This window comes from Pelobates fuscus, chromosome 1 (genome assembly GCF_036172605.1).
Source record: "Pelobates fuscus isolate aPelFus1 chromosome 1, aPelFus1.pri, whole genome shotgun sequence".
NCBI classification, from domain to species: Eukaryota; Metazoa; Chordata; class Amphibia; order Anura; family Pelobatidae; genus Pelobates; species Pelobates fuscus.
Window position 1 is genome coordinate 333,318,646 of NC_086317.1, and position 24,576 is coordinate 333,343,221.

Here is a 24,576-nt window from a genome sequence, read left to right on the forward strand (position 1 = left end):
TAACCTCTAAAGGGACTATAGTCACCAGAACAACTTCAGCTTATTGTATTTGTTTTGGTAAGTATAATAACTCCCTTCATGTCTTTTCAGAGAAAATACACTGTTTACATTACAGCCTAGGGATAACTCCACTGGCCACTCCTGAGATAAGTACAGGAGGTGCTTCCTGGGGCATTCAGTGTCTCCACCCTCTGCATTAAGACACCGAACTGTCCTAATTGATATACAATGATACTGCAGCTCTATGAGGAGATGCTGATTGGCAAGGACTGTGTTTGGCTTGTGCTGGCTCTGCCCCTGATCTGCCTCTTTGATATTCTCAGCCAATCCTATGAAAAAGCATTGGGATTGACTCAGAAAATCACTTCTGATGAGGTCAGCCAAGCAGGAACATCAGGGGCAGAGGCAGCAGCTGCAGACTTGAATACATGTAAGATTTTACTATATACAGTTGCAAGAAAAAGTATGTGAACCCTTTGAAATTATATGGATTTCTGCACAAATTGTGATCTGATCATCATCTAAGTCACAACAATAGACAATCACAGTCTGCTTAAACTAATAACACACAAAGAATGAAATGTTGCCATGTTTTTATTGAACACACCATGTAAACATTCACAGTGCAGGTGGAAAAAGTATGTGAACCCTTGGATTTAATAACTGGTCGAACCTCCTTTGGCAGCAATACCTTCAACCAAGCGTTTCCTGTATTTGCAGATCAGACGTGCACAACGGTCAGGAGTAATTCTTGACCATTCCTCTTTACAGAACTGTTTCAGTTCAGCAACATTCTTGGGATGTCTGGTGTGAATCGCTTTCTTGAGGTCATGCCACAGCATCTCAATCGGGTTGAGGTCAGGATTTTAGAAGGCGTATTTTCTTCTGTTTAAGCCATTCTGTTGCTGATTTACTTCTATGCTTTGGATCATTGTCCTGTTGCAACACCCATCTTCTGTTGAGCTTCAGCTGGTAGACAGATGGCCTTAAGTTCTCCTGCAAAATGTCTTGATAAACTTGAGAATTTATTTTTCCTTCAATGATAGCAATCCGTCCAGGCCCTGACGCAGCAAAGCAGCCCCAAACCATGATGCCCCCACCACCATACTTCACAGTTGGGATGAGGTTTTGATGTTGGTGTGCTGTGCCTCTTTTTCGCCACACATAGTGTTGTGTGTTTCTTCCAAACAACTCAACTTTGGTTTCATCTGTCCACAGAATATTTTGCCAGTACTGCTGTGGAACATCCAGGTGCTCTTGTGCAAACTGTAAACGTGCAGCAATGTTTTGTTTGGACAGCAGTGGCTTCCTCTGTGGTATCCTCCCATGAAATCCATTCTTGTTTAGTGTTTTACGTATTGTAGATTCGCTAACAGGGATGTTAGCATTTGTCAGTGACTTTTGTAAGTCTTTAGCTGACACTCTAGGATTCTTCTTCACCTCATTGAGCAGTCTGCTCTGTGCTCTTGCAGTCATCTTTACAGGACGGCCACTCCTAGGGAGAGTAGCAGCAGTGCTGAACTTTCTCCATTTATAGACAATTTGTCTTACCGTGGACAGATGAAGAGCAAGGCTTTTGGAGATACTTTTATAACCCTTTCCAGCTTTATGCAAGTCAACAATTCTTAATCGTAGGTCTTCTGAGAGCTCTTTTGTGCGAGGCATCATTCACATCAGGCAATGCTTCTTGTGAAAAGCAAACCCAGAACTGGTGTGTGTATTTTATAGGGCAGGGCAGCTGTAACCAAATCCATATCATTCCAAAGGGTTCACATACTTTTTCTTGCAAATATATATATATATAAACATACACACACACACACACACACACACACACACATATATATATATATATATATATACACATACAGTTAATGAAGGCTTGCACTCCCGGTCTTTTCTTCATAAAAATTTTCTTTTATTTCATCTCATATATATACACACACACACACACCAGATTTAAAATTAAATAAGGACACAGTAATTAGAGTAGAACAGAATTCCACGTGATCATATCACGTACAATAAAGATTAAAATGAGCCTTACTGCTTATAAAATTATTGTTGCAGAATATGCTTTTATTATACACATTCAAAGAACTGTGTACTTTTAAGAAGGTGTGCTGGAAATATTACATTGATTTATAAGGTTTTACAGTATAGCGGCACAGTTTTTCATTTGTTGTTCACTAAACACACCAGATCACATTTTACTTTCTAAAAACACGTGAACGGAGACTTTGGTCTGCATTTACAATGTACTGCTTTGCTCAAAAGACTGGGCTTTGTTCCTCTGATAGCTCATCTGTAAATCTTAATAGTTATATTGCATCTCTATTAAGATAAGATCATATATCTAGATTTTTTTACAGTTCAAATGTTATTCATTACTAGAATACATATCAAGACTGTACAAATTGTGTACATTCCACAGCTCATGAGGAACTGTGGGGAGAAGGAAAATGCTTCTTGCAAACAACATTTACTGGTATAGTTATAAAAAGGTACACTAATAAAACAAAAAACATGAAAAAATAAAAACTAAAAAGTGCAAATCTAAAGTGAGACTTACCAGAAATTTAAAGAGAAGTTCTAATTGGAAGCCAAATTAGGCAATTTTTCTAAGTAATCTTTGTTTTCACTTTGGCTATTTTGGTCCAAATCAGAAATATGAAACTTCAAATTGTCAAAAATTCACACTTTAGTGAATAACCAAATAAAAAGTTGAGAAAAAAAATATCCAAAATATTAACTTTATATAGTGTTTTTGTTTTTGTTTTTTACCTGCTAAGTTTTGTATGTATTTAATACAGAAGTAAGTCATACGTTATTACCACCAACTGTACCCACAATGGCCTATAAGTCATCATAATATTTACTTCAAAAAGTATATACAAGACTTTAAAACTGCTAAACATCATATCTAGCATACCCAACAGTACTGTCCTTCACATGCAATGTAAAAAAAAAATTACAAAAAATAAAAAAAAAATTACAAAAATAAAAATATACTTTTTTTATTAAGTTGCACAGTGAAGATAAGACAATAGTATTACTACATACCTTGAAGAAGTCAAAAAATGCTATGGGCTGTCTAATGGGACCATAAAGACTTTCATTGTGTTTGAAAAAGAAGAAGTGGGTGAACGCAGCATCTATCATGTCTGGATGTTTCCTGCCCAATATAACCAGCTCAAGCCTCTCTTTGCAGCTATCACGTCCTCTCCAGAATGCAGTGTTGTTCTTTTTTCCCCACTCTGGCCCACTGTTTGCCTGAACGGACAACATATCCAGACTGACTCTATGGAGAAAAAAAAGCCAAAGCATAGTTTAGAACTGTAGATCTTTGCAAGTTCTTTCTGACTTAGCAGTTCGATATATTAGAAGCAGTAATGCATGTTTGGGCTGGGCAATTTCCCTATATCATAGTTATACTAAGGGGATGGGTGGGGGGAATAATAAATCATTGTTACATTTTTATTTTGAACCATGAAATTACACATTTTTTAGTATAGTTCATGTCTTCAACTAACATATTACTTAAAGGGACACTATAGTCACCTGAACAACTTTAGCTTAATGAAGCAGTTTTGGTGTATATAACATGCCCCTGCAGCCTCACTGCTCAATCCTCTGCCATTTAGGAGTTAAATCCCTTTGTTTATGATCCCTAGTCACACCTCCCTGCATGTGACTTGCACAACCTTCCATAAACACTTCCTGTAAAGAGAGCCCTATTTAGGCTCTCTTTATTGCAAGTTCTGTTTAATTAAGATTTTCTTATCCCCTGCTATGTTAATAGCTTGCTAGACCCTGTATGTGATTAACGTTCAATTTAGAGATTGAGATACAATTATTTAAGGTAAATTGCATCTGTTTGAAAGTGAAACCAGTTATTTTTTTCATGCAGGCTCTGTCAATCATAGCCAGGGGAGGTGTGGCTAGGGCTGCATAAACAGAAACAAAGTGATTTAACTCCTAAATGACAGTGAATTGAGCAGTGAAATTGCAGGGGAATGATCTATACACTAAAACTGCTTTATTTAGCTAAAGTAATTTAGGTGACTATAGTGTTCCTTTAAGAAAAAAAGGTTACCTGCGCTCTATGTATATTTAAACAAATGGAGGTTTTTAGTTACCTCCAATGGCCATGAGAGGGTATGCCCACCTGCCACATCAAGGCAGACCTCTTTGGTGGGTCCTAACTCTAACCATTCACCTTGCTTCCTTGAGGTTCTGGCAAAAATAGCTCTAATGAGACAGAAAGAGGTATTTTTTATATACATCCCTACATGCTTATTAACCCTTAATAAGGAACACATGGGATGGGCAGCAGCAATGTAACATAGCTGTGAGATACAAAAGGGAATACAAATACGAAAAAACAAGTCCTGTGCTCAAACTCCCATCACTCCGGGGCAGCAGCAACGACCATCCCACATGTTCCCTATTAAGAATTAATAAGGGTTAATCTCTGTAAAGGCTGTGCTTGCATTAAAAAGCATGCAGGGACATATTATACTCACCAGAGCAACTGCATTAAGATGTAGTGGTACTGGTGACTATAGTGTCCCTTTAATAGAAATAAATAAAATCTGGAAAAAAAAAAATAGTAACAATGGTCTCCTAACTTTTTAATCTTAAAAATTTAACCCATAATTGAGCAAATGAAGGAACATAATGTGTTGCTTAGAGTTGTTCGGTATGGGTTATTTCACTTTAATATTTTTTTAAAAATGTACAGCTATGAAAAAGCAGAAGAATGTCTCTGTTGCCGGACCAAACTATCTAAAGACTCATTGACTGCAGAAAGTTGAGTCTCCTGCGTAAAGTGCCCCCCTTTTAAATGGAAGCAGAGATTAAATTGCTTTAAATCTAGATAAGATGCTCCAAACCATGACATATGTGCCAGGTGCCCTCAAGCAAGTTCAAACCCCACCCTCAATCATGTAGTGCAAAAGCCAGACCACTAGATCTAAGTATCACTTACACTTTCCCCCTCAATATACTCGCCAAGGTCTGCATACTAAGTCTTTGCCTAGCTATTTAGATAGAGATTTGCCAAGTCCTTTAGCTCTAGGTGCCCATCCCTCCAAGACATCCATAGAGCCAGGGAACGCCTAATTTGAAAAGCAACCCAGACGCCACCCATTCCAAGCATTAGGATATGCTGATAAATGCAATATGTCCCTTAATACCTTGTGTTTTTTTTTTATATATTTACCGAAATGAGGTGGCATATAAAATGAATGCACTGCTCAAAAAAATAAAGGGAACACTTCACACAATGTAACACCAAGTCAATCACACTTCTGTGAAATCAAACTGTCCACGTAGGAAGCAACACTGAGTGACAATCAATTTCACATGCTGTTGTGCAAATGGGATAGACAACAGGTGGAAATTATAGGCAATTAGCAAGACACCCCCAATAATGGAGTGGTTCTCCAGGTGGTGACCACAGACCAATTCTCAGTTGCTATGCTTCCTGGCTGATGTTTTGTTCACTTTTGAATGCTGGCGGTGCCTTCACTCTAGTGGTAGCATGAGACGGAGTCTACAACCCACACAAGTGGCTCAGGTAGTGCAGCTCATCCAGGATGGCACATCAAGAAGGCTTGCTGTGTCTGTCAGCGTAGTGTCCAGAGCATGGAGGCGCTACCAAGAGACAGGCCAGTACATCAGGAAATGTGGAGGAGGCCATAGGAGGGCCACAACCCAGCAGCAGGACCGCTACCTCCACCTTTGTGCAAGGAGGAACAGGAGGAGCACTGCCAGAACCCTGCAAAATGACCCCCAGCAGGCCACAAATGTGCATGTGTCTGCTCAAACGGTCATAAACAGACTCCATGAGGGTGGTATGAGGGCCCGACATCCACAGGTGGGGGTTGTGCTTACCGCCCAACACCATGCAGGAGGTTTGGCATTTGCCAGAGAACACCAAGATTGGCAAATTCGCCACTGGCGCCCTGTGCTCTTCACAGATGAAAGCAGGTTCACACAGAGCACATGTGACAGATGTGACAGAGTCTGTAGACGCCGTGGAGAACGTTCTGCTGCCTGCAACATCCTCCAGCATGACCGGTTTGGCAATGGGTCAGTAATGGTGTGGGGTGGCATTTCTTTGGGGGGCTGCACAGCCCACCATGTGCTCACCAGAGGTAGCCTGACTGCCATTAGGTACCGAGATGAGATCCTAAGACCCCTTGTGAGACCATATGCTGGTGCGGTTGGCCCTAGGTTCCTCCTAATGCAAGACAATGCTAGACCTCATTTGGCTGTAGTGTGTCAGCAGTTCCTGCAAGACGAAGGCATTGATGCTATGGACTGGCCCGCCCGTTCCCCAGACCTCAATCCAATTGAGCACATCTGGGACATCATGTCTCGCTCCATCCACCAACGTCACGTTGCACCACAGACTGTCCAGGAGTTGGCAGATGCTTTAGTCCAGGTCTGGGAGGAGATCCCTCAGGAGACATTTCGCCACCTCATCAGGAGCATGCACAGGCATTGTAGGGAGGTGATACAGGCACGTGGAGGCCACACACACTACTGATCCTCATTTTGACTTGTTTTAAGGACATTACATCAAAGTTGGATCAGCCTGTAGTGTGTTTTTCTACTTTAATTTTGAGTGTAACTTCAAATCCAGACGTCCATGGGTTAAAAAATTAAATTTCCATTTTTTTTATTTTTGTGTGATTTTGTTGTCAGCACATTCAACTATATAAAGAACAAAGTATTTCAGAAGAATATTTAATTCATTCAGATCTAGGATGTGTTATTTTTGTGTTCCCTTTATTTTTTTGAGCATTGTAGTTTATATATTAATATTTAAATAAAAAAAAAAAATATAGGATATAACGTTATGCCCCCATCTGTTGGGCCAAATTTACATTTTCCCACTTGGCTTTTATTTATATACCACTTAATTAACGCATGAGGACATCATCAGTACAGATTACCTCTCGGTGGGTAGTAGAGCGGAGGTATGGTGAAGATACTCACTCAATGCTGAATTACAGGCAAGTTATTTCAGGAGGAATTAGGTGACCTAGTAAACTAAAATGGCAGTACAACACTCCAGCATTATATGTAAATTTACAACAACAGGCATTGGAAGCGACTGATGCCCTGCTTGTACTTTTTATCTTCACTTTTTTGCCGGCATGGCATCTTTGGCAACTTTATGGTTCCTGAAAAAGCTTTTTACCATTACAGAATTCGAGTACAAAAAATCCATTACCGTCCCATGGTTTCCAAAACAGAATCGGTCAGATCATATGTTGGCATTACAATGTCCTTAGAGTCCGTTGATCCACACCAGGAGAAGATGGGATGAATCTCTGATGTTTTCCTTTTCTCTAAAGGCCAATCCCCCAGATTAACAAAAAACTCAACATCAGGAATTTTCACCTGATCAAGAAAATATGGAAATTATATTTCAACAGGAAATTAAGTTTTCAATCGTATCTGCGGCATATTAAAAGTTAACATAAGGCAGTCATGTGAACATTTCAGTAGCACACTATAAAAATATATTTTACGGTGACTTTGCTATTTAACAGACAGTATATAAATGGGTGAGTAGTTTACCAGCTACATACTTCTCATAATTACCAAAATATCTTATCGATAATCTTATCTCCAGACAAAGCAATGTTCCCATTTAGTGCTTGGTTTTGTTTGAAGCATGCTACACTGCCACCTTGTGACATTGAAATAGGTAGAAGGAAATTCATAGCATTTTACAGATTAAGATTTTCATGCTCTAATTAAAGCAGCAATATATTATTTCCAAAGAGTAGAATTTTAAATAAAAAGGTATTTGATAACGGACTGCTTCTCGAAATGGATTATCAGCTAATTAATTCACAGATTGCATGCCTCTAGAAGTACTGATCAGACCATGAACCAGGATTTAAAAATAATCCAACACAAGTTAGAAAATGAAAATAAAACCATAATTAATCACCTGGCATCAGCACAGTAGATCCTAAATCATTTTAATATTGTGAATAAGGAATAACTCCATATCTAGGACCCAATCCTCCTTTAACCCTTTAAGGACCAAACTTCTGGAATAAAAAGGAATCATGACATGTCACACGTCATGTGTCCTTAAGGGGTTAAAAAAAAAGCAGAAATTTAAGGCACTTTAAACAACAAACTCTACATCCTGTTGTAGTGATTGTAGCGCTAAAAGGCTAGAGCCACCATTTCTTGGTTCTCTTGCACACTTGTGCAGACAGCCAGGACTCGCACTTTCTGGATTACTGATGAGGAAGTTCTACTTCCGCGGTAGCGATGTTAAAAATAGAAAGCAAGCACGGATTGGCTGAGCATGTCAGTTGGCATTCTCAAATAATCAATGCCATCTAAATATAAACAAATTCTGGATATAAGGGGTCAGGCACAGAAACCTGCGAGAACATAGGTTTCTGCCAAACCACTCTATGTTTGACGTAGAACTGCAGCCTCCTAGTACCACATCTATTACAATTGCCTCTAGGAGTTATGGTGCTTATAGTGACCCTTTAAAGCATGTACAGTAGAGGGCATGGGAAATCATCATTTACTTACTCTATGCTGGTCTTTCAGACAAGAGTTCTCAAATGCCAAATGCCCAAAGACAACCAAATCACTTTAGCTTGAAACGAGTTAGTACTCTATATTCATTTTGCAAAAAGTGCAGAATTCAACAGAATTTGGCACCTTGACAAACTACCTTTGTTACAGTGCGGTCATTCAAACTACAGGTCCTGTTACCTCCTGGTTGTTAGGTTTAGTGGAGCTAAACTCAAGAGCCAGCCTTGTAAAGACTTCTCACCTAACTGCATTGGTAAGTCTGATAGGACAGCCACATAATATCTGGGCTTGAAAAAAAAAAGGTTAAGTTTGTAAAGTTTTAATTGGACTAGAGTGTCCCTTTAGCATTATAACGTTTATTCAAAAATTGATTTTGGATTATATGAGGTTTCCAGGGTCACAGAACCAAAATGTATCTTGCAAGATATTTGAGAAAAAAAAAAAGTCATGTGAAAAACAAAATAAAGTCAAGGTTAAGCATCTAGACTGCAAACAAGTATGTGTTTATTCATACGAACGCTCAATAATTTCTACAGGCATTAGTTAACATTTTAAACAGTAAGTCACACAAATCTTTTTAAAAGACAGTAGCTTTCCAAGAGTGTCACTCTGTTTAATGCTTCGAATTATAGTTTGCTATAGTTATTAGCTATAACTTCAATATGGCCGTGGATTGAGATTAGATAAAAAGGCAGTTAACTCACTATGCATAGATCTAAGAAGATACTTGTAAGAGATAAATATCAGCTGGAAGAGAACTAGCCTTAGAGTCTAGAATGTAACAATCAGAAATGAAAACCATCTAGATGTCTAAACTAAGTTGTAGGGGGTTGTACACCAAGCAGTGAGATGTGGTGAACTGGCAACAAAGATACCCCTCCCACGCAGTCACACACAAATATGGCCTGTTTTTGTAAAGAAGAGTTCATACTTAAAGGACCACTATAGTGCCAGGAAAACACTGATTTTGCGATAGATCTGATTCTGCCCTCTATGTTTTGATATTTGTATAAACTTTTTTCCCTGTTTCTTTGGGTCATCAAATGAATTTGAGCGAAATTTGCCATAATTTGGGACACTGCATTGCTAAGCATGATGGGAGTGATGCTGCTGCCGTACCGGAAACGACAGAGCTCTATGGCCGCAATGCATTCCGGATAATGTAGTCCCGCCTACCCATTGAACACACACCAACGATTAAATGAAGCCATAATATTAAGTTAAGGCGAAATAGCTGTGAAGGGGAGTAGCTAGACGTAAGGATGCATTCTGATAGGACCGGAATTGAAGGGGATGTACAAGAATGATGACGTAAATACCGGAACCAGGAAGCAACACCATGCCAATTGAAAAAGCCTACAGGATAGGTGAAACGCGTTTCGGAGGATCTACACATATCTTTTATTTGTATTTTACTTATATTTTATTTGTATTTATTTTTACTTTCATTAAAACGCACTTTTTTGTGCATTTTTACCAAAAGTGGATCCAGTCTTCAGTGTTGCCCAGGTTCCAAAGGGAGCTGTCACCCTATATTTGACGCAAACTATCATACTCAGAGCCAGTTTGGAAGGCTCTGAGCCAGGTGAGCAAATTCTGTATTTTACAATATTGTGTCTTACATCTACAGATCTCACTTAGAGTGTGTACCCCTTTATGTTTCCCTTTTCTACAATATATATTGGAAGCACGACCTTTGAGGAGATCCAAAAGAGGGGTGTATGTTACCCTAAAACATACCAGCTGAAAAGTACTCTGCACTATATAGTCTCTATTTTGTTTTTTCCATACATGTCCAACTTAGCTGAACCACCCAATCAATACCAATAGGGGGAGTCTATTTTATCCTTAATTAGCGCTGCACTGCTATCTCACGGAGTGGAGACGATTTTCTCATTCTCTATCCTCTCTGTGTGTTCTGTTTTGTTTTCTAAATTGGTGGGTGATTTTTGGAGCATCCACAAAGTGTTCAAGCTGCTACTTTTGAAAAATCACTAAACAAATAAGCGCCTGTAATTCACACATTTGTTTTTCTTGTATCTTAAAAAAGGACTTGATAGTCACAAAAAACACTACTGCTTAATGCAAGTTGAAAACTGTAAATTCTTCCTTCTTGCTTGGCTCCTCTCTCGCGGTTAGCAAAGCTGGACCAGAGTGACGTCATATTCGAACTCCAGGCATCACAATAGGGAAGAGAGCAAAAAGTGCCAGAAGATTTCACCTCTCTCGCTACATGCCTGCATTGCTTGCTGTGACCCCTAGTCTCCCTTTGCTGGCCACCCCATGGTGAGAGTGGGGGTCACTGACAAGCACCCAGGTACCCATGGGGTACCTTATTTTTACCTAGGTTAGGCTTTTAGTGAAATTGCGGTTTAGTGACTGAGTGAATGCGCTGGATCTTGTATCAGATCTATAGATTACATGAATACACAATGAGCACTTACTTTACTTGTTAAAGATAGAAGGAGAGAGTCCATGAAGATTCTGAATCCAACATGCTCGCCATATGTTTTAATATAAATCTAGTTAAAAAAAAATAATACATATATATTATATACAGTTCAAATGAGGGCACAGATTAAATACAGGTCAATTATTTTCATGTTAGTGTGTATGTATTTTAGTGACCCTCTAAGTGCCATCACTACTTAATCTCTTTGCATATATTATGTTACAAAGAGCTCTCTGTTTCGGCCTCCATTTGTTATTCTGTAAACCATGTACAACCATAGGCGTGCGCTGCCTATTGCATTAGGGTGTGCACCCTAAAGCACAAGCACACGCGGCGTGTGTGTATATATATATATATATATATATATATATATATATATATATATATATATATATATATATATACATACACACATATATACACACACAGACACAAAGCTGTGTGTGTGTGCTGTGTGAGGGTGCTGTTAGTGTGATGTGTGTGTGAGGGTGCTGGTAGTGTACTATGTGGGTGTTTGTGTGTGCGTGCTTGTGAGGGTGCTGTGAATGTACTGTGTGTCAGGGTGCTGTTTGTGTGTGTGTGTGTGCACTTGTGAGGGTGCTGTAAATGTACTGTGTGTGAGGGTGATGTTTGTGTGTGAGGGTACTGGTAGTGTGCTGTGTGTGTTTGTTAGGGTCCTGTTTGTGTTTGTGAGGGTACTGTTAGTGTGCTGTGTGAGAGTGCTGTGTGTTTGTGAGGGTGCTGTGTGTGTGGGTGCTGTATGTGTGTGTGGGTGCTGTGTATGTGTGTGGGTGCTGTGTATGTGTGTGGGTGCTGTGTATGTGTGTGGGTGCTGTGTATGTGTGTGGGTGCTGTGTATGTCTGTGGGTGCTGTATGTGTGTATGTGCTGTGTATGTGTGGGTGCTGTGTATGTGTGTGTGTGTGCTGTGTATGTGTGTGTGTGTGCTGTGTATGTGTGTGTGTGTGCTGTGTATGTGTGTGTGTGTGCTGTGTATGTGTGTGTGTGTGTGTGCGCTGTGTATGTGTGTGTGTGCGCTGTGTATGTGTGTGGGTGCGCTGTGTATGTGTGTGGGTGCGCTGTGTATGTGTGTGGGTGCTGTGTATGTGTGTGGGTGCTGTGTGTGTGTGTGGGTGCTGTGTGTGTGTGTGGGTGCTGTGTGTGTGTGTGGGTGCTGCGTGTGTGTGTGGGTGCTGCGTGTGTGTGGGTGCTGCGTGTGTGTGGGTGCTGTGCATGTGTGTGGGTGCTGTGCATGTGTGTGGGTGCTGTGCATGTGTGTGGGTGCTGTGCATGTGTGTGGGTGCTGTGCATGTCTGTGGGTGCTGTGCATGTGTGTGGGTGCTGTGCATGTGTGTGGGTGCTGTGCATGTCTGTGGGTGCTGTGCATGTCTGTGGGTGCTGTGCATGTCTGTGGGTGCTGTGCATGTCTGTGGGTGCTGTATGTGTGTTGGTGCTGTGTATATGTGTGTATGGGTGATTGTGGGGGGTGGGGGTACATTACTTAATATCCCCCCTCCCTTCTTACTTTATGTAAGGAGGGGGGATCTTTCCTTGCTGCTTTCCCTGGTGGTCCAGTGGAGGTGGGGGCAGATCAGTTATCCCCCCTCCCTTCTTACCTTATGCCTGGGAGGGGGGATCCTGCTGCTGCTGCCGCCATCCATCCCTGGTGGTCCAGTGGAGAGTGAACTCTAGCCCCGCAGGGCTAGAGTTCACTCACGCGAGATCTGAGCGTTGCCGCGGCAACGCTCAGATCTCGCGAGAGGAACCCGGCGGAGCTGCTGGCAATAGCTCCCCGGGTCCTCTCCTGCCTCCCTCCATGCCTGTGGGCCGGTGAGGGGAGGCTGAGAGCAGAGCCGGCGCTCGGATAGCGCCGGCTCTGCATGAGCCGGCAGGGGAGATCCTGAGATCTCCCCTGCCGGTCTCAATACATAGCGCGTGCCGCGGGGATTAGGGTGTGCCCAGGCACACCCCGTGCGCACGCCTATGTGTACAACTTGATAAATTCACTTGAACCATAGCTATACCCCTTATTTTGTTATACAACGGGGAACCTGGGCGATTTCTTCTGACCCAGGCACACAATTTGCTTTGTAGAGGTTTATTGACTTGTACAACAATCGTTTGAAATAATTGCAGGACTAGGACTGGCTGAGAAAGTATTTAGTCCTGGTCTAAATAGAAGATGGACTTTACAAATGTATAGAGTAAAATGTTTTTGATTTGCTTTTCAATTCTTTATGTATAGAGGTCAGGGTCATCTTAATGTTAAAAGGTTCTGGGCACATTTACAATCATTAATCATGTATTGTAACATTGGGAAGTAAGAAATTGGGATGGAGAAATGAGGATGAGGTAACCCAGTGATGTCATTCATGGATGATACATTTGTTGTGGACCTATGTACAACGATTTCACCACCAATTTATGACATGCCTGTTAATGTGCTTTTAATACCACATATATTAATTCATATCATTTAAACACTGAAAGGGTTAAAGGGACACTCCAGGCACCCAGACCACTTCTGCCCATTGGAGTGGTCTGGATGCCAACTCCCACCCCCCTTAACCCTGCAAGTGTAATTATTGCAGTTTTCTATCAGACAGCCACTAGAGGGACTTCCATGTTCTTAGAACAGGAAAAGTTTTTTTTCAATTTCACAATTTTTATAGATTTTTGTGGTTCGCCCCTGTTAGGGGGGTGTCGCGTTAAGGTTTGAACGGGGTACAGAAAAGAAATAGGGTGGGGAAAAAACAATTGTGCATTGACAAATGCGGTGGTAGGACAGTTTATTCACTACATTTGAAGATCAGTCAGGTTTATCTTCCCCTGCCTCCCCTCCGCTCTCTCCCCTGGGAAGAGGTGTACCTAGCCTAGCCTGTATGGGCCGGCTGTTCTGTCCTAGGGTCTCCGGTGTGTAGTCCCCTTTTGGCCCATTGGCCTGTGGAGGTCATACCGTTGTGATATGGTGGAGGTCGGCAGTGGGTTGTCTATGTGCTGTCCATTACGCTAAGTGGGGGGGGGGGAAGGTTCGGTTCACTGAGGTTTAGGTTATGCTACCACTTGGGGAAGTAGTGTGCGTGTCTTGTCCGTCCTCTCACTCTCTACCCGCTAAGGAGGTGGTGGTTCAGGCAACATTTCAGGGTTGGCCTTTGTTCTTGTTTGCTGCTGCTAGGGGCCTTCTGACCGGTTGAACTCTGGGATTTGTTTGGGAGTCATGGACTCCGTGGCGCGGCCACTAGGTGTTCGTGGGTCGTTGGAAGCTAGCGTTTTGATGAGATTGCTTGATAGCATGTCAATGCGGGTGTGGTGGGTCAGGGTTGGGGGGCCAAGCCTTAACACTCTTGTGTAAGGGTCGTAAGGTATGCCTCCCACCGCCTCTAAGGCATGTTTCTTGGGAGTCATTTGTTTATGTGACATTGCTTCATAGTCGAAGTTTGTCGTGACCTGCCGTATCAATGCTTGTGTGATAGGAGCCCTAGTAGACTTCCATACCCTTGCTATTGTCGTCAGTGCCGAGATCAGAACCCCGCTTTTCCTATCAAATTGGTCTAGTGTTAGGAATAGGAGACCTAGCTCTGGTAGGAGCATAAGCCGTGTGTCTAGGGCTATTGAGATGACCTCCTCCACTTGTTTCCAGTAGGGTTGGATACGTGGGCACGTCCACCATATGTGGAACATCGTCCCCCAATCTGTGCTGCACCTCAAGCACCTAGCAGAGGAGTTGGAGTAGATTTTTGCCAACCTGTCTGGTACCATATGCCATCTGTATTGTAGCTTTCTCATTTGTTCCAGGTGTGTTATGCATGCAGTTTTGCCTCTATGTGCTATGTAGGCTTTGTGCCAGTTTTCCGTGTTGTATAGGTCCGCATGCCACGCTAAGACGTGTTTGTCCATTGTATCTCCTGTCACTGTGTTTAGTAGGTTATATATATGGTTTTGCAGGGAGGTTTTGTAGCCAGGCAGATCTCCTCTACCTGTGTCAAGGTGGGTGGGCCTTGTGTGGAGGGGGTCAAGGACCCCAGAAGAAACTTCAGCTGTAGGTAAGGGAACGGCGCTTTTTGTGGCAGATCATACCTGTCGTGTAGTTCCGGGAACGTCAGCATTTTACCATTAGAAAAAAAAGGTGTTGTAAATTTGTGCAGCCCTGGAGCTGCCATGGTCAAAGGAGGGGTTGGACATATGAATGCTCTAGATCAGAGTGGCCAGTGACCAGGGTGCTGTGGAGCATAGGCTCTTCCTGGCAGTGTCCCACTTTTTCAAAAGTAAAGCAGTGGTGGGCAGTATCTCAGGCGTGGGGGGGGGGGGGGGGAGGTTGGAGGTGTGAGGGATCCAGTGCAAGTATCTCAGTCCCGCTTTCCTCTACCAGTGTGACTCTATCCCAACCCATTGTGGGGGGTTGTGTTGTGTGTTTGTCGTTATTGCCGAGGAGAGCACTGCTGCTCTGTAGTAAAGCTTGAGATCGGGCAGTCCCACCCCTCCGGTCTGTGTAGCAGTCTGGTGGCCACCCGGATTCTACGTCTTGCCCAAACAAAGCGCACTATGTCTCTTTGGAGGGAGTCTAGGTATCGAGTGGGCACAGGTATCTGTAGTGTGCGGAAGAGGTGTTGTAGCTTGGGGAGAAATTACATTTTAACCACTGCCAGTCTTCCCACCCAGGACAGATATTTGCCCTCCGATGTCTGGAGCATCTGAGTGATTTCCCTCTGTAGGCTTTCATAGTTCAGTTTGAACATAGCCCCTAGTTTTTTTGGAATTTTCAAGCCCAGGAATGTGACGTAGTCGGCTCTACAGTCTAAATCAAAGGCATCCTGGAGGGACCAAACCGTCTCACCCGGCATATCTAGCCCCATGGCCTGGGTCTTGGTCATGTTTAATTTATAGTAGGAGACCTGGCCATATGAGGGGATTTCCCAGAGTAAGTTGGGAAGGGAGATACGTGGTTGTGTCATGGTTACGAGAACATCATCCACGAATAGGTTTTGTATTCGCAGTGACCTATTTGTACCCAGTGGATGGACGTGTTGTGTCAGATATTGGCTGCCAGCGGCTCTAGGGCCAACACATACAATGTCCGACCCCTGCCATGTCCCATTCAATTTAGGGAAGGGGTCGGATATGAAGCCTGCGTTAAGCACCCGGGCCGCTGGGGAGCAGTACATGTCTCGGACTGTGAAGACTAACCCTTCTGGCAAGCCAAATTTGTCCATGGCCACCTCCAGGAAAGACCAGTGGACCAACCCTCCTTCCTGGGCGCAGCCCTTTCGTAGACTGTAGAGTATACCTATTACTTTTCATGTATTTTCGGAGCCCTGGTGCCCCGCTACAAATCTCACCTGGTCACTGTGTATTATGTTGGGTAGTATGCCTCCCAGCCTGAGGGAAAGAACTTTAGCGAGAATCTTGACGTCGGAGTTCAAGAGGGAAATGGGTCTGAGGTTTTGTGGAAGAGTTGGTATATTCCCAAGCTTAGGTAGGGCCACTACGTGTGTGAGAAAGATTTCTTCAGGAGGACCCTGGTTGGCAATGGCTTCTGTGAACATCTCTACCAGTCGTGGGGCTAACATGTGTTTAAAGGTTTTGCAATAGGAATTATCAAAGCCATCCAGGCCCGGTGATTTGCCGGATGGCACCATGTTAATCGCTCTCAGTACTTCATCTAGTGTTATTGGGGCTGACAGAGCCTGTATCTGATCTACATTAAGTGTTTGGAGTTGGGTATTGCTCAACTACTTGTCGAGGTCTTTCCTATTGGGGTGGTGTGTGTTGGGGTCCTTTACCAGGTTATATAGTTCCGCATAGTAGCGGGCAAAGGCGTTGCTAATATCTATGGGGTTCCTGAGATTTTCCCCCTCCTTGGATTGTATGTAAGCAATTCTGCATGTGGCCTGTTGCGTTTTAAGTCTCTGCGCCAGTAACCCGCCCTGTTACCCTGGGCGTAATGAGTTGCTTTGAACCGCTTCAGGACATATCCCAACTTGTCCAGGGCTTGTTGATGTATGAGCCTAGAGATGCGAGTAATTTGATCTTTTAATGCTGGTGTGGGTGTCTGTTGGTTTTGGGCGTTCAGGTGGAACAGTTCCTGTTGCCACTGCCTGAGCTGTGTTTGTCTGCGCAGGTACAATGCCCTCCATATCCCCCTCATTATGTCTGGGCCGTCATTGTCTGTAAATTACTGTCCCAGTGCGTCACGCAACTCGTGTGTGAATGTGGTGTCTGTCAACAGCGAAGAATTCAGTCTCCATGGGCCCCAGTGCCAAAAATCGTATTGGTCTTTGAGAACTAATGTAACAGGTGCATGGTCAGACCAGGTGATCTGCTCTATCTCACATCGTTCCACCTGATCCAAAGCCTGGCCCAGGAGAAGGAACCCATCTATCCTAGAATAGGAGTTGTGATCTTCCGAGAAGTGCGTGTAAGCGCGTTCGTTGACGTGGACTAGCCTCCATATGTCATAGTAATGGTGTGTAGTGAGTAGTGTCTGGAGGCCCCTGCACTGTCTCTGCAATGGGTGATAGCTAGCTCTGTGTTGAGGCAATGTCATATCTAATTTGGGATATAGGTTTGCATTGAAGTCTCCAGTGATGATAGTGATACCCTGCTGAATCCCTGACAATTTGTTTAGTACAGTATGTAGAAAGGATTTCTGGTTCGTGTTTGGGGCATAAACGTTCGCGATAGTGTATAGGACATTGTTCAGTAGTCTGACAATTATCACATATCTACCGTTAGGGTCTGTTTCTTTGTGTTGTAGAGGGAAGTCGACATGTTTGCTTATGAGTATTGAAGTTCCCTTGGACTTTGTGGGTGAGGTGGCGTGATGTGAGGGATATTCAGTGAGCCAGCTGTGAACGTGGTCATCTGTCCTATAGTGTGTTTCTTGCAGACACACTAGGAAATGTTTTTTTAAATGACGCATCGTCACCATAATCCCCATAGGAAAGCATTGAATAATGCTTTCCTAAGAGGAGGTCTAACACAAATTAAGTCTCCCCCACCGGGCTGACCTTGGCGAGAGAGGAGCCTGACCCAGTGCCGAGGGACATCGGCACTGGATTCAGGCAAGTCACTGAAGGGGTTTTAAACTCTTAAGCAACATGGGATGGGGGGTTGGGAGGAAGCACCTACTAGAAATGGGCTGCTGACTTACAAGGTAGACCTCAGCAGAGCCCAGGCATGAAGAAAAAAAAAAAGAAAAAAAAAAGAAAGAAGAAAGAAGAAGAAATTTAGAGTGAGTAAAAATTTAAAAGAGGCTTGGGCATCTAACGCCTAAGTCACAGGTCTGAAACCTTTGGCCTAACACTTACTTCTTTTAGGATTACATATCTGAAATACTAATCTTTAGAGAAGATTGAGATGAATAAAAATAAATATTGCAAAGAGCGTGAACTAGAATCTCCACTATCTCGGAATCAAATATATCCTTCTTGATAGGTTTAGAAGACCCATAAACTGCACACTCCTGTGCAAGAATGGAAGCACTGCAATGGCTTCATCTGGTTTTCTGTAAGATTCTTCCAGCTTGATGTCTTCTTGTCCTGTGGATGTGCCATTTGTTTTTATACAAGGTCTAGAAACAAACATAAGACTCTACCCTTTTCAAATGGCATCTTTCAGATGCTCCTAATCAAACTAGATTACTCTTCTGCCTACAAGAGCATACGCAAATCATACAAGTAACTCCAGAGCCAAACTTATATTATAATTTTTACTGGATAATCACCAGACTACTTTGAGAATCTGGCTTGACAGACGTATCCAAATTAAGGGCCTTCAACAGCAAGTCTCGCCAACGAGAAGAGTACTCTTTATTGCCAATTGTGCAAAAGTTATAGCCACCAAAAGTCATCTAACAAGCAGGAAGTGCCTCTAGTGGCTGTCAGATTGTCAGTTTCTCAAAATCAGCAATGATTTACATCGCAGGACTAAGTGGAACTAGGGCATTGACTGTTGTGTCCCTTTAAACATCTAAAAAATATGTGTTAAAAAAAAAAAAAATCAGTTAATTTGACTTAACTAGAGGAAAAACTAGACCATACAGAAGCATTTAAAGTATATGATGTATTCCCTACCTCAAAATGCCTGTGTGTGCAAAGGATAATTGGTAATGGCATAGATCAACTAAAAAGCAATGTGTTTAAATAGTCTGATCTGTGAGGAATGCGCCACAACTTGCATTTCTCCTAACAGTCCTGATTGTGGGGTCCTGTCCCACTGTTCTTTCATGGTGATCTGCATCCAAGGATGTTATGAATAGTCACTAGGACCGTACAGAGAAAACTTAAGCAGTACTTTTTGCATGGCAGTGTATATTGGGTGTCAGTCAGATAGTCAGCCTGGGGTGTTTGACGCTAGGCTAGCATGCCCCCTCAGCGGATGTTCCTGTCCCGTTTATGGGCAACACCAGTGATGCAAGTTGCATTGATCGTGAGATACCTTCTTGGGCCCACCTACCTGTCCCATTCTGCATACCTCCTTTGAACTTGTGCATGCATTCCAATATAATAAATTCCCCAGTTACCACAGAAGTTGGGGATATTTGGGTTTTGTAGTGTTCTATAGCAAAAGAGAAATGAGCAAGTGGAGTATCCTTATGTTAATAAGATATTTGTTTTAACCAAGCTGCCTGTCTTGTAAGGTGGAGTGAAATCAAAATTATAGTTGGTACTACCACTAAACCAAAACAAGGAAAATCAATAGCCTTATTACTGGTTATACTTCACGCACAGGCCTTTATGTTTTTCTAAATTATTCATTTTTGTCTACAGTACACAGAATGATATTATGTACTTCACCTTATTATCCTTAATTGTGTAATGACACAAACTCTGGCGGTCACCAAACCTTTCAGGTATTTCCACCGCAATTTTATCGAGGTCCACAGATGAAAAACGCTTCAGGTCATGCTCAATTTGTGGAATAGACTCTTTACAAGACATGTGCTCTAACCACACTTCAGGATGTTTCTGAGGACAATAACACTCTTCACTGTAAACTGGACCTAAAAATATGACAGATTATCAGCATATACTCCAAAGTGACAACAACCCTCCCTCCCCCTCCCTCCCCCCCCCCTTCCCCCCATAAAAAAACAAAAAAAAACAGAGACCAGTTTTGGTGTAAACAAAACATTTACAGGATTACTCAGTTAATGCTGGATTTTGTAAAAATGGACAAATGTATTGAAAATGGCCGGATCCCGACTGAAACGGTTCATTCCTTCAGAAATGTCAATGCCTAGTTTAAAATCAGTGTTTTTCACATCCAAACTTAACTGAAGCATGCGGGCCTAGATTAAATCAACATTGCGCACGCAGCGCTGGTACCGGAAAAGGACGTCACTCCAGCGCATGAGGGAGCTAAGCAGCACATGAGGGAGCTGAGCAGGAAAATTACAGCTCCTTGGCCTCCTCCATTAACCTGTCGCCCACCCACCTGCACAGAAGCCAGCCCAGCAGCCCCACTGGACCCAACGGAAATAATCTACTCCAGCTCTGGTTTACTTAAAAAAGTTGGAACTTTCTCTGACTAGACCCTATCAAAAAGCAGACTAATGAAAGAAAAGAAAAAAAATCTAGTGCCCCCTCTTCACTATACTAGACAGCAAGCTGCTGTGCCACAGCACCACCAGGGAATCTAGTGCCTCCTTCTCTGGCAACACGTAAGAGTCGGGGAGGGAGGGAAATAAACCGAAAATAAAATAACCCAATCTACACCAATATAAATATATATTGTGACAGAAGTCACCATCACTAGGGATGGAAAACCCACACTTTATCAAGGTCCCAAGATTGTTCTGGGATTTTGGTCACCCTGTGCCCAGTATAGCTGCAGGGTGTGTAATCCTTAGAGCAGCATTTCTTCCAACCTGAGAGGACTTCAGCAGAGATACTCACTTGGAGGATTGGAGCTCTGCTACATATATAATTTTTATTTATTAGTTTTTTCAGTATATTCCTCCCTTCCTGCGGCCAGAGAAGGTCCCACACACACACACACACACACTCTCTTGTGGGTGGACTCTATGTGGGTGCTGTGACCTGTGTAATGTGCACCAAAATTTCTGATGGCAGATCTGCTGATGTCCACACATAAAAATGTAGAATTACCTTCCAAATTATATGGAGACTTTGCAACATGTTTTCCACTTAACAGAACCTCTATTCGCAGGGATTTGTAGCTGGCATATAATCTGTAACGCACAATTAAGGATCCATCTTTTCTGTCAAGCACTTGAACTCCAATTCTTGTATATTGCTCTCCAGGGGCAAAAATATTAACTTGAAGGTTGTTGGCCGGGGAGCTGGTATAACTACAACAGAAAACATTTTAAACAATAGATGTGCGGATTGACACTTGATTATACAGAACACTGATTAAAAACATTCCAGGCTGAGGTTACACTATTAAGGAATTTGGGCACTTTAAAGTGAATTCAGATTGAATTTCAAATGTTAGACCAAAATAGAGTTAAAAAAAAAAAAAAAAAACAACACACAATCTAAGTTAGCTTACATAGCTCCCAAAGTCATATGGACAAATAGGGACACTTACATTTTAGGAGTTTGGCAATGGGCAGGCTGTTTTGAGAAATTTTAACTTACTTACAAATAATTTATGCAAATAAAGTGTAATGTAGATAGAGACCAATGTATCTTATTTACACAGATTTATTTCTAAACACATTTATTGCAGAAGTTGTGTTATACTCTCTGACACACCAACAATATGGAACTACTAGAAAAGAGGGTCGTTAGGATATAGAAAGAGAAACAGATGGATTTTGGTTCTTCCTAAATAGAATTCCCAACAATTTGCACTTTAAGGATTAATCCCAATAACCATAGGCGTGTGCAGGGATTGTACCAAGTGTGCCAAGGCCAAACTGTACTTCCTGCCTCCTGTTTAGGTCTCTGTGGGCACTTTTATGGGAGTTTGTTTTTGAACAAATCATCTGTACAGGTCTTGTTATCACTAGAGCAGGAATGTGCTTTTTGCACCTCTTCTGTTAAACAGAATAAAATTGACAATGTAATTTTCTCAGGGTGCACACCCTAATGTAAAGTGCTTATGCTAATAATATATTCAGACTATCAGGATTATTCATTCACTAAAGAGAGAATTCAAATTTAAGGTAAAAATAGCTGGACTGGAATAATTCTCTAAATCAGCAATGCTCTCAGATTGGCTACTTTGGCCTTATATTTGAAAATCACGTTGGTTTTTTACTTTAGTAAATAAGCCTGTATACGTCACATTTTTGTGAGAGATAGATTGAGATATGTTACCATGATCACCAATAAAGCAGAATATATATATATATATATACACACACACACACACTACACTACACTACACTACACTACACTACTAAAAAAAAGTTTGACTTACTTGTTCCCCTGTGTGTCCACAGCTTGGATGAAGAAGTAACGGGTTGGAAGGACAACTTGTGCCCGGAGCCCAGGACCCCATACCTGACTAAGCCCAGGACTGACACTATGGGGCGCACTTGCACTGTAGTGCAGGAACTGTGATCCAATGATCGCAAGCAAGAACTGCCAAAACATTGACAAGTCTCCCTATCTACCGGCACAACACGTGAGGACAGACACTGCGTCACTGGGAGCCAACTGGACTAGTGCTGGAGCTGGGCTCGTTCATGCCAATACAGGAGGAAACAGGACTAGCCGGTCCCCAGATGCCCTCCACAGAGGATGTGGGTGGGGCTGGTACAGGGATGGGATACTGCTGGGCATGGTTTAGAACTGGGAGTCTCTTTTAAAGGCTGGGCATTCCTTTACAAATTCCTCTGCCTTCTTTATGTCCTGTCCTTATAATTACAGAGTCGATAAGTTTACAGGGGATTCTGGAGTCAGTAGTTATTTATGAAGAGGAGAACCCCAGGCGTTCCAAATTGCAGTCAGCTCAGCCTGAATTCCAGCAGCTGGGAGCCCCTCCCCTCCTGAATTGCTCCTGTTAAGCAGCCTCTGATTGGCTCTGCCAGGCTCACTTTATCCCACAGCCATTATGTAACCATACCTAGTCATATACTCACAGCTTTTTTTGTTATTCTCCCTCCTGTTACTGTTGCTTTGAAATACAACTTGTATTCTTTTAGGGTTTTCTCGTCTGGAGTCCTGTGTAACTAAGAGGTGCCTTTATATTTTAAACATAAAATAGTCCATGTGGGCATGCAGTGCTATTATTATATAGTTTGTGTAGACAAATAAAAAATATAATTCTCCCCCAAAAAGTTAAAATTCCTGAACAGAGGTTAACTGTAATGCAGCAAATGCAGGGATTTATATTTCACTTTTAAACTTTTTATATTCCATTTTCAAAGTTTTAATACATCTTAATTCATTTAATCTAGAAACATTAAAATATGGACAGTTTTTAGCTTTCTCTGAATGCACAATACCTACACCTTATCCCCGCAAGCTGCAATATATGAGGGAAACTATAGTGGAACATAACAGTCTATGTTGAATAATTTATATCACTATTGCATTAAACCAGTGATGGCGAACCTTTTTGAGCCCGAGTGCCCAAACCGCAATACATGGCAACTTTTTTTTCCTTAAAGTGCCAACACGGCAATTAAACCCAAATACTGAGGTTTAAGTTTAGAAAAAACAACTCGTACTGTTGTCCGAACTAATAACTTTTGTTTTAAAAGAACACAGAGAGTTCAATGATACAAATTTTAAATAATGATATAAATAGATAAAATTAAGCTTATATTTATTAGTATCTCCAACAAATGCAATACATACACACACACAGACTGCTGAATACATACACACACGACTGCTGAATCCAGAGACTGATGAATACACACACACAATCTGCTGAATACACATACAGACAGACTGCTGAGTACACACACACAGGCTGCTGAGTACACACACACAGACTGCTGAGTACACACACACAGTCCGCTGAATACACACACATAGTCTGCTGAATACACACACACAGTCCGCTGAATACACACACAGACTGCTGAATACACTCACACACACACAGACTGCTGAATACACACACATACTGCATTGAGGTGTGAGGTTCTGTGTGTGTGGGGGGGTGCTGCGTGTATTTGTGGAGGGTGCTGTGTGTGTGGGGGGGGGGTGCTGTGTGTGGGGGGGTGCTGTATGTGTGTGTGTGTGTGTGTATGAGGGGTAATGTGTGTGTGTGAGAGGGGTGCTGTGCTGTGTGGGGTGTAGGGGTGCTGGGCGGGGGTAAGGGTGCTGGGGGGTAGGGGTGCTGTGGGGGCAGGGGCGTATTAGCCGCGAGGCAAACAAGGCATTTGCCTTGGGCGGCATTTTCCAGGGGGCGGCAAAAAAAGACGCCCCCAAACGCCCAGGGCAAATGTCTTGTTAGCCTTGCGGCTAACAGACATGCCGGATGGGCTGGCTGTTAGGCGCGGGCGGCACTGGCGAGGGAGCACTTTCCCCTGAGCTCTCTGCTCAGCTCCCTCGCGCGCCGCCCGCAGAGTGAGGCTGGGAGCCGGAATATGACGTCATATTCTGGCTC

General features: G+C 42.6%; 1 protein-coding gene across 1 annotated transcript in view; it reads right to left on the reverse strand.

The window, feature by feature from the left end:
• The window catches only part of POGLUT2 (protein O-glucosyltransferase 2), a 66,676-nt gene extending 43,679 nt beyond the window's left edge, over window positions 1-22,997 (reverse strand). The window contains exons 1-6 of the mRNA XM_063459956.1: window positions 22,432-22,997; window positions 21,150-21,352; window positions 19,836-20,041; window positions 11,034-11,111; window positions 7,247-7,416; window positions 3,064-3,301 (exon numbers count right to left, since the gene is read on the reverse strand). Coding sequence (XP_063316026.1) covers window positions 3,064-3,301; window positions 7,247-7,416; window positions 11,034-11,111; window positions 19,836-20,041; window positions 21,150-21,352; window positions 22,432-22,607 — 1,071 coding nt within the window. The 5' untranslated portion in view covers window positions 22,608-22,997. The remainder of the gene's footprint in view (window positions 1-3,063; window positions 3,302-7,246; window positions 7,417-11,033; window positions 11,112-19,835; window positions 20,042-21,149; window positions 21,353-22,431) is intronic.
• Between the last annotated feature and the right edge of the window lie 1,579 nt (window positions 22,998-24,576).